The 10,699-nt window shown below is 41.6% G+C and overlaps 1 protein-coding gene across 1 annotated transcript in view; it reads left to right on the top strand.

Annotated features, from left to right (window-relative positions):
• The first annotated feature begins 2,208 nt into the window (after positions 1–2,208).
• Positions 2,209–10,699, top strand: part of ZBTB8B (zinc finger and BTB domain containing 8B) — a 29,429-nt gene continuing 20,938 nt past the window's right edge. The window contains exon 1 of the mRNA XM_006862154.1: positions 2,209–3,172. Coding sequence (XP_006862216.1) covers positions 2,209–3,172 — 964 coding nt within the window. The remainder of the gene's footprint in view (positions 3,173–10,699) is intronic.

The following is a 10,699-nucleotide window of genomic DNA, read 5'->3' as shown; positions in this document are numbered from 1 at the left end:
AATTCTGATAGCTGAGGCTGTTAATTTCCCATGTTGGAGTTACTGCCAAACTAAGAGTCCTTAAGTGGTGCAAATGGTTAACAGCTTGACTACTAGTTGAAAGGTTGACTATTCAAACCCACACATAGGCCTCTTGGAAGACAAACCTGGCACTTTGGAAGACAGGGGCTGTGAGTCTGAATCAATTTGATGACAGTTAATAAGACAAAGGTCCAATCTGGTGCACTAGAAGCACAACTGTATTTCTTAGATTTTTGAGCCTTGAAGAAAATAGAAGGAACCTTATGGCACAGTGTGTTAAGCGGTGGGCTTGTAACTGAAAGGTTAGGAGTTCAAATCCACCAGTTGCTCCATGGGGAAAAATATGAGGCTATCTATTTCCATAAAAATTTATAGTCCCAGAAACCCTGTGGATCAGATCTACTTTATCCTATTGGGTTGCTGTGAGTTGGAATTAAGTCGATGTCTGAGTTTGGTTTTAGGTTTGAAGAATATAGAGAGGCTAAACTTTGAAGCTCTGGATTCTGGTTTTGAGTACTGTCTCTGCTACCAGCTGGGTCATCTTTTAGCTTCTCTAAGTCTCCATTTCTTCATCAGAAGTATGGGACAATATGAGAGTACTTAACTCTTAGAGCATTTATAAGAATCCATTGAAATAATTGAAGTATAAATGTTATGCCCAGAGTTCAGGGTCCCCAAAGACCACCCAGGAGCCGTGCACCAATGTAAATACATAAGGGTTGTTTATTCAAGCTCGAGCCAGGTCTCTAACCTTATCCGATGCAGCAGAATAGGGAAAGAGCCCCGAACCTTTTGTCTGCAGGATTTTTGTAGAGTTTTTAAACAGCTCAGGTTTCTCAGCTTTACAATCTTTGGATTGGTTAACAATTGGCAAACTATGAGATGTTACAGTTTAATTGGTCAGGACTGGTGGTCTTTGTTCTTAGGCTAGGGTAAAGGAAAACATCTGGCCTCTGGCCTTGAGCTGCCTGGCTATATATTATTTTCTTGGAGCTAGAGGACGTGCTAAAGCTTATATACGAAATGGATTCTTCTCTTTGGTCCTACATTACTAAATACTGTGCTCACATACCCAAACCCAAAAAACAAACTGCCATCAAATCAATTCCAAATCATAGCAACTCTATATAGGTTTTCCTAGACTATTAATCCTTATGAGAGCAGTCAGCCTCATCTTTCTTGCACTGATGGGTTTGAACCCTCAACCTTGTAGTTAGCAGCCCAATGCCTAACCCACAGGGCCACCAGGGCTCCTTGTGCTTACATCCTTGTGCCATCCAGTAGATTCAAACTCATAGCAATCCTATATAGGGTTTCTGAGACTGTAAATCTTTAACGTTAACCATAAAAACTATAACCCCTTGTTGTTAAGCTTAGAGTGGCCCTACAGTGCCCCCATAGGTCTTCCCAGGCTGTGATCTTCTTTTTGAAACTTTTTATTGTGAACTGAGTGAAGGTTTACAAAGCAGATCATCAGTTTTACATCCACTAAATCCTACACTGTGTTTCATCTCAATGATTGCAGTCCCTCCATGTAACTACAGTAATCTCACTTCCTCCCTGTGGTTCGTATTTCCATTCTACCCTCCTTCCTAATCCCTCTGAACTTTGTCCCCAGGTAAATGTCACCCCCTTGTTAGCATGCCTCACTAGTATTATTGCCCCCCTCCCCCCCATCCCCCATTCCAGACCCAAAGAGTGACCAAGGGCCATATTCTCAGGTTCCTCCCATTTCTTTTGGATCAGTAAACCCTGTCTTTTTTATAATTTTAAGTCTTGTTCCACATTGCCTCCACTCTACCTTCTAAAGTGATCCCTTTCAGAGCATTTGGCAGTGGTACAAAGTTGCAATCTTTATGGAAACAAACTTCTTTCTCCCTGGGAGTGGCTGGTGGGTTTAAACTGATGACCTTTTGGTTGGCAGCTGAGTGCTTTGGCCGTTGTGACACCAGGGCTCCTATTTTTATTGTTTTTCATGCATTAATCCAGTTGGATAACTTCTGGCTTTTGTTAGATCCCAAAGCACCCCATATCATAAAAACATTGTTGAACCAGGTTTTGAAAGAATTTTTTTAAATTGAAAACTAAAGTATTATTTATAAGGTGGGGATTTGTGTGTTAACTTAAAAAAAAAAAAATCTTGGCAGAGATAGAGACTACTCCAGAGTGGCAGCAGCTGGTGGAGAAATGGAGATGCAATCCTATTATGCCAAACTCTTAGGGGAGTTGAATGAACAGCGCAAGAGGGACTTTTTCTGTGACTGCAGCATCATTGTTGAGGGGCGGATCTTCAAGGCCCACAGGAACATCTTATTCGCCAATAGTGGCTACTTCCGAGCCCTGCTCATTCACTACATCCAAGACAGTGGGCGGCACAGCACTGCCTCCTTGGATATTGTCACCTCTGATGCCTTCTCCACCATCTTAGACTTCCTTTATTCTGGAAAGTTGGATTTATGTGGTGAGAATGTGATTGAAGTTATGTCGGCTGCCAGCTACCTACAGATGAATGATGTGGTGAACTTCTGCAAGACATACATCAGGTCATCCCTAGACATTTGCCGAAAGATAGAGAAGGAGGCCGCTGTGGCTGCAGTGGTGGCGGCGGCAACGGCAGCTCATCAGATTGATAGTGGAAACCTCAGTTCAGATAGGGAAGTGACTTCCCGAGTTACCAAGAGCTTGGTCTCCTCTCCATCCAAGGGAGAAGAGAGTGTAGACTGTCCAAGAGAGTCCCCTTGCGGTGACTGTGGAGGCTGCTACCCTTTGGAACTGGTGGTGAAAGACAGCCGGAGTGGTGTCTCAACAAACAATGACCTCCCTTCGCCTCCCAAACGGATAGAGCCCAAAGTGGAATCTGACACTGATAAAGTGGAGGTGGAGGTTGGTGAACAGCTGCAGCGATGTGCTGCTCCTCTGAGTCTGGCTCAGATAGAGGAGGGCTTGCCCAGCGGCCAGGCCATTGACTTTGCTTATAGTAACTATCACATGAAGCACTTCCTGGAGGCACTCTTATGCAACAGTACTGTCCAGAGCAAAGATGATGTGGACCATCATTTTACTCGAAGTTTGGAAGCCAGACCAGATGGTGCCAGAGTATCCGTGAGTTCTGTGATGGATGTCCAGGCTGACTGGTATGGAGAAGACTCAGGTGAGCTCAGCCAGTGCCATTAACATTCTTCATCATTACTGGTTGTTTAGCATGCACCATCTACACCCTTTACTCTTCCATCATGATCATCATCATGAAATCATCCCTGTCATCACCATCACTGTTACTGCCACCATCACTGTCATCCATCATCAGGACCACCACCATCACTAGGTATTCATTGAGCACTGCTGCATGCAGAACATTGTTTCCTCATATATGTTTGTGGTTTACCTTTATAACAAGAGTACAAGCATGCTGAAGACCATTTGGACTTATGAAAAATACTGTACTCTCTTCCACTAACCAGCAGTGGACCTTGGTTAAACCATTCTCCCTGAGCCTTTTTCGTCATCTGTAAAGTTGGAATAATTACCCCTGCTTGCCTTTCTCACAGGGTTATTATGAGGCTCAAATGAGAAGATTTTCAGAATATCTTCCCACATACAAAATAATATGTTCTATACATGTAGGACATTTCTCTCTGCCATGTCCTGGTTGATGGTGCTCATGGAAATATTTTAGAGTTAGATGGTATCTGGTTTCCTGTGAGTAAGTTTCTTAAATCCTTTGAGGTTTTTTTGTGTTTTAAGAGAACTTGGTTGTTTCCCTGAATAGTTTTGAGAGATGAGTTCAACATTGTTAACTCTTCTTAACAGATGAGATAAATGTATTATAAGGTGTCTTGTAGGAGACAGAAATAAACTTGACTGTCACCTTACTCATGAAAGTACCCTGTGGCTTCCAGAGCTTCAATCTAAGAAATCAACAGAGGCCAACATTTCTAGTTCACGCATCAGTATTGATCAGTGTAAGGCCTTTAAATAAGGGGAGCGGACTACTTTTGTTCATTACTGAATGACCGTCTTAAGACTTTTTAATTTCATTTCTCTGAAGTGAGAACACTCTGTCTGTTTGATTCAAACTAGACTTGAAAATGCTATTTCTGGTCCCAGCGACACTGGCTTGACTAGTATTTGGAAGGTGAGTGGTTGTTTGAGCAACCACATTATGGGAACTTGCGTTACATTTTCATAATAGCACTTCATAGACTGTGAAAGTCCTTTCACATCCATTAGCCCCTCATAATGCTCCATGAGTTTGACAGAGTAAGTCTTAAGAAACTGAAATCCAAAAGGGTTAAGTGAATTTTCCAAAAATGCAGAACTGGTAAATAATTGGCACGCTAAAACTCAAAGTCTGGACTGGCTTCATTTTACTCATAATGAATTGTGAAGGCAGCACAAATGGGTAGACATTTTCAGTTCAGAAATAGTTATCTTTCAGTCCTTCTCCCTATGCTCAGTCAGTATTAAGAAACAGTCATTTAGCTGTATGCCATCTCCCCACGCATGCTCAGTCTTTATCAGTCTGTAAACTCGTATTTCTAACAACAGGGTACTGTGGAAGGTAGCTACCATGGCACCTGGATATACCTGCTGCCTGCAAGGTTTTGATTCCATTCACATGGCTAAAGGTAAATTTACTCCATGTGCTATGATTTGTTTGGTCACTCCTGTATTTTTTCCCCAATGGTTATGATCTTTTCGAAGTAGATTGCTAGGCCTTATTTCGAGATACCTATGTGTAGATTTGAACTACCAACGTTTTGGTTACTAGCTGAGTGCTTAACTGTTTCTGTCACTCTGTGACTCCTTGGTCATTTATATATATATTTTTTGACAAATATTTGAACAGCTTCCTTGTGCTTGAGCTGAGTCTGGCATGAATCCAGCCCTCAAAGAACAGATAGTATCTTAGATGTGATAGAATTCATATGTAAATGATATTGCATGATGGAAATGTATGTACTAGAGCTGAAAGGCAGACAGAAGTATGAATTTCATAGTAGCCCAAATGAAGGAAATGTGACTTTCCACTGGGAGTTTAGGGAAGGCTTCCTAAAAGCCATATCTGAGTGTAAGAAGAAGAGATAGAGGAAGAAATGAGATCATAGAAAAATCTTAAATGCTAAGAAATTAGGTTTTACCTGAATGCATAGAAGAATTTAGGATATTTTCTGAGCTTAGAAGTATATAGAATCTGTGCTTGATGGAGGTGAATTTGGCCTCAGCACAAGATGGCATGGAAATGAAAGACCAGGAAAGGGAGCCTACTGCAATAGTTCCTGGGTTAGTCATCCCTGGCAGCAGCAGACACTAATAAGGTTAGATTCCCCTACTAGCTCGCTTACCTTGCACCCCTCAGCTCCAGCTCCAACACCTCTCATCTTTGCTTGGAAGAGTCATCTACATTGGCTACCTCCACTATTTTCTTCCTCAGTCTTTTCTCAGTATACTGTGGTCTGGTTTCTGTTCCCCCAAGGCCACTAAAACTGCTGTCATGAGGTCAGCTGTACATCTCTAAAGTGGATCCAATGGATTTAGAATGGTTTCACCCATTGGGTTGTCTTACATGATCTCTCTCAGTAGTTGACCCTGCTTTCTTTCTCCTTGGTACCATATGTGCTCTGTCCCTTTCTTTTAGCCTCATCATGGATCATTTAACATCAGTATACCAGTATGCCATCCTTGGCTTCTTGCTTGCTCAGCATTGCATTACTCCCATCTTTTCATTTGTTCAGGATAAGTAAAAAAAAAAAAAAAAATGTTGCTCCTGGGGTTCCAGTTCATACATATATGGATTTATTTCAAACAAAATGTGTTTAAACATGGCTCTGTGATCAGTGGATGGCTGTAGACAAATTCTCTCAGTAATACACTTGCCTTAGTCTCATTAGGGTGCCTTCAAAAACAATGTCCAATTAAAACAGTGGTTTCTGAAGATATCTGCTGGGTCAGTTAAATTTCAGGCAAAGAGGTCAGCTCAGAAGGTTATGGTGACTGCTTCTTGGGACTTCAAAGGGGTAATCTTGATATCTTCTTGAAGGACACAGGACAATCATGGGAACTTATTAGGAAGAAGTTTTAAGAAAACTGAAAATTTTCTTGGTGAGAAAAAGGCCAGGAAAGTTTCCTTTTGAATTTTTTCTGAGGAACTTTTTCCCTATCATGGCAGTGTACCTTTGAGGGTAGTAAGGGCTTCCTTACAAGAATTTCATTGGGAAACTTTACCCCATCTACCCTACAGCCCTGATCTTGCCCCTTCATATTTCTTTTTGTTCCCCAAACTCAAAGGATATTTAAAAGGAACACAATTTGAATCCTTGAGGGTGCCAAAACTACTGTTTGGACATGGTATAAATTGAAGAGTCCAGAATTCCTTGGGTTATTGTTGTTGTTAAGTGCCTTGGAGTTGGTTCTGACCCTATAGAGTTATAAACGCTGCCCTCAGAAGCATATAAACCTAGATGGAGGACATGTCAAGAAATAACAGCTTCATATTTTGATATTTTAAAGATTTTTATTGTTACATAGCAATACTTTATTACTTACCCATGTATTGAACACTTACTCTGTGCCAGGCGCTGTTGATGACTGAACAAAAGACAGTCTTTGCCCTCATGAAGCCAACCTTCTAGAGACAGATTATAAACAAATAAGTATATTTGTTTATTGATATATAGTATATTTATACTGTATGTCAGCTGGTGATAAGTCTTAGGGAGGATAACTTAAAGCAGAGAACAGGGGATAGAGAGTGAGGGAGATGTGATTTTATTTAGTGTTTACAGGGGAGACCTTTATAATAAGTTGCCTTTGAGCAGAATCTTCAAGGGAGTGAGAGCGTAAACTATGCAGCTCTCAGGAAGAAAACAGAGGCACAAGCAAAGTACAAAGGCCCAAAGTACAAAGGCCCACTGATGAGTGAACAACAGGAACAGCAAGGAGACTGCTGTGGCTTGAGTGCATAGAGGAAGAGCAAGGGTATTTGTGTGGATCAGGTTGAGCCTTGAAGGCCATAGAAAGGGCTTTGGATAGAACTCTGAGATGGGAAGATACTGGAGGGGCTTAGCAGAGAGTGACTAGAAATGACCAGTATATTAACAAACTCCTTCTGGCTACTCTTTGGCTAATAGGCTATAGGAACAGGGCATAAGCAAGAAAACTTTTAGGAGTTATTGTGGTAACCCAAATGAAAGATGTGATCTTGGGATCTAGCAGTGCAGAGGGGCTATGTGGTTGGATTAGGACTGCTGTGTATCTCAAAGATAGAGTTGATGAGATTTGCCAATGAATTGGATGAATGGTATGAGAGATAGAGGAGTTAAGGATGAGCCTAAGGTTAGCTATCCAGTGGAGATGTTCAGTAAGCAATTATATATATAAATTTGGAGTGCTGGGAAGAGATCAGAGCTAAGGTATACATTTTGGAATCATGAATGTGTCTATGGGGCTTTACACTTATAGATAAGAAGGAGAAAATAAGAGATTTAAAGACTAAGTCTCTGGAGAATGCCAACATTTAGAGGTCAGGAAAATAGGGAAAAACCAGAAAAAGAGACTGAGAAGAGCATCCAGTGAGGAAGGAGGAGAATCAAACAAGAATGATGCCAAGAGAAGAAAGTGGTTCAAGAAAGAGGAGAAACCAACTTTGTCCAACATTGTTTATAGGCAGGCCAAGAAGCAATCATGGGTTTAGCAATGTATAGGTCATTGGGAATCTTGACAAGTACAGCATCAATAAGTGGTAGGAACAAAAGCCAAAATGGAAATAAATGTGATGTGAAGATAGTGTAAGTGCCCTCCTTTCAAGGAGTTTTATTTAAAAAAAAAAGCAAAGAAATGGGTCAGTGGCTAAAAGGGAATGTGACATCAAGGCTTTTAGTAATGTGGAAAATGTAACAAGTATGGTTATTGATGGGAATGATTCAGGAGAGAGGGAGGTAGTTGATGATGGAAGAGGGAGGGGACAATTGCTGGAGCAAGAAGCAATGGGTCCCATGCAAAAGTGGAAAATTGGTCTGGCCTAAGAAGCTCTGGTAGTGTAGTGGTTACGAATAAGGCTGCTAACCTCAAGGTCAGCAGTTTGAAACTACCAGCTGTTCTGCTGGAGAAAGCTGAGGCTTTCTGCTCCCGTAAAGATTTACAGCCTCGGAAATCCTGTGCAGGGTCACTATGAGTCAGAACCGACTCCACGGTACTTAACAACAACAACAAGGTGCAAGGAAAGATGATTGATTCATGGATAGGAGTAGGACTGAGACAGAGCATATGGGATGATATGGAAGGTTGGGTGTGATTGGGAGTATGTAGATGTTCTCTTCTGATTATTTCTCCTTCTCAATGATATCAGGACAGCAGCTGGAAGTGACAAGAGGGCAGGAGAGGTTGGAAGCTTGAGAAGGTAAGTGTGAAAGAGTTATTGAAAAGAGTAGGAGACTGCATGAGCCAGGGAAATGTTTAGAATGTCTAGGGAGAACCAAGGGCTCTGCTGATGTTAGTGGTTATGGATTTAAAGTGAGTCTAGAACACACGGTTGTGCTTAGCTGCCTTGTTTCAGGTATGGAATAGTCAGTTGGATTTAATCAGAGTTTAGGTTTAATCAAGTGACTACAGATAGAAAGAAAGAGACGACGTAGGCATTTGAGGATATATACGTGTTGTTGTTGTTAAGTGCCGTCAAGTCGTTTCTGACCCATAGCAACCCTGTATAGGGTTTTCAAGGATCAGCTGGTGAGCTTGAACCACTGACCTTGCAGTTCAAATGCCTTTGCAGTCTGACGCTTTAGCCCACAGCACCACACACAATGGTGGTGGCGGTGGTGATGTGCCGTGGAGTTGGTTTCGACTCATAGCGACCCTGTACAGGGTTTCTGAGACTGTAAATCTTTACGGGAGCAGAAAGCCTCATCTTTCTCCCGGGGAACAGCTGGTAGTTTCAAACTGCTGAATTTGCGGCTCGATTTGTAACCACTACGCTACCAGAGCTCCATAGCCCACTCATAGCTACCCTGCCACCATTTAAAGCACTCTATTGTATGTGGAGCCCACAGCACCACATACGATAGAGTTTTAAATGGTGGCAGGGTCGCTATGAGTCAGGACCAACTCTATGGCACTTAACAATAGGTACTAAACTGGGGAGCAAGGCGAGTGTGGGCATGAGGAGGTGAAGGGCAGTGAAATGGAAGTATAGTTAGTTCATGCCTTTGAGGTCCCAGTGTAGACGAGGTACTTAGGAGTGAGCGGGGAAGATGTGAAATAGTGATTAGCAAGTGGGAGTGTTTGAAATGTGGATTATGCAGAGAATTTGAGTAATTCTCATCCCTGTCTGAACATTCAAATGGGGGAAAGGGTGCTTAAAAAATAGGATGTTTGAGCCCCACCCCACCAATTGGCCTGTGTTGGGACTAGACATCAGTATACATCTATTTTAAGTTGCCCAGGACATTTTTATATGTGGGCAGAGTTGAAAGCTATTGGTCTAGGGTTGAGTATTTGAGTTGACATGGAGAGCAAGATCTTTGGAGGAAACGAGGTCAAGGAACAAAGAGTCCAGAGTATTGGAAGGATCATTTTTGGTATTCACACCAAGAACTATGACCCAGAGTTGTATTTGAAGGTGATGTGATCAAATCTCCCCAAGGCATGAGGACACCTGGGGAACACCTGGGGAACACATGGGGGAACCCTAGGATAACTGTAAAAAGGAGAGATAGCATTGGTATTATTGTATGGTATGAGCTTCAAAGGGTCTGAGATTTTTAAGGAAGGAGAGATGGATAGAGGTCTGGAAGTAGTAATGAAACAAATGGAGGACCCTATCCACTCCAGCCCAGAGGTGTCGGCTGTGGAGAGGTTAACAGGAAAGTAGGGATAAATTGTCTTTAGCAAAATTTTACTTGCATATAATATTAATGATATTGTTTGATGATTTCCCCCATTCTGTTGAGTCACCTCTCTTTGGAATGGGCACAGATATGAATCTCTTCCAATTGGTTGGCCAGGTCTTCCGAATTTCTTGGTATAGATGAGTGAGTACCTCCGGTGCTACATCAGTTTTGTTGAAAGATTTCAATTTGTGTTCTGTTCATTCCTGGAGACTTGTTTTTCGCCAATAGCTTCAGTGCAGCTTAAATTTTTTCAAGTGGTAGCATATGATCAGGAGCATTGGTTCTTGATCATGTGACCATATGTGTCCCATTGAAATGGTTAACATCAGCCTTTTTTGTGTGCACAGTGACGCTGTGTATTGTCTTCTGATGCTTCCTACATCATTCACTATTTTTGCCCTTAAAATTCTTCAGTGTTGCAATTTCTTCTTCAGTTCTTTTAGCTTGAGAAATGCTGAGCATGTTCTTCTCTTTTGGTTTTCTAACTCCAGTTTTTTGCACATTTCATTATAATACTTGATTTTGTCTTCTCTATCTGCCCTTAAAAATTTTTGTTCTGCTCTTTTGCTTCCTCGTTTCTTCCACTAAATTTAGCATCTCTATGCTGCAGGGCAAATTTCAGAGTCTCTTCTGACATCCATTTTAGTCTTTTCTTTCAATGCTGTCTTTTTAATGATCTTTTGCTTTCTTTCTCTATGATGTTCTTCATGTCATCCCACAGCTCTGATGGTCTTTAGTCATTAGTGTCTAATGCATCAAATCTGTTCTTGAGATGTTCTCTAAATTCAGGT

The sequence above is a fragment of the Chrysochloris asiatica genome, unplaced genomic scaffold (genome assembly GCF_000296735.1).
Source record: "Chrysochloris asiatica unplaced genomic scaffold, ChrAsi1.0 scaffold00047, whole genome shotgun sequence".
NCBI classification, from domain to species: Eukaryota; Metazoa; Chordata; class Mammalia; order Afrosoricida; family Chrysochloridae; genus Chrysochloris; species Chrysochloris asiatica.
Note: the sequence above shows the minus strand (reverse complement) of the source record. Positions and strands in the feature narration are given on the sequence as shown.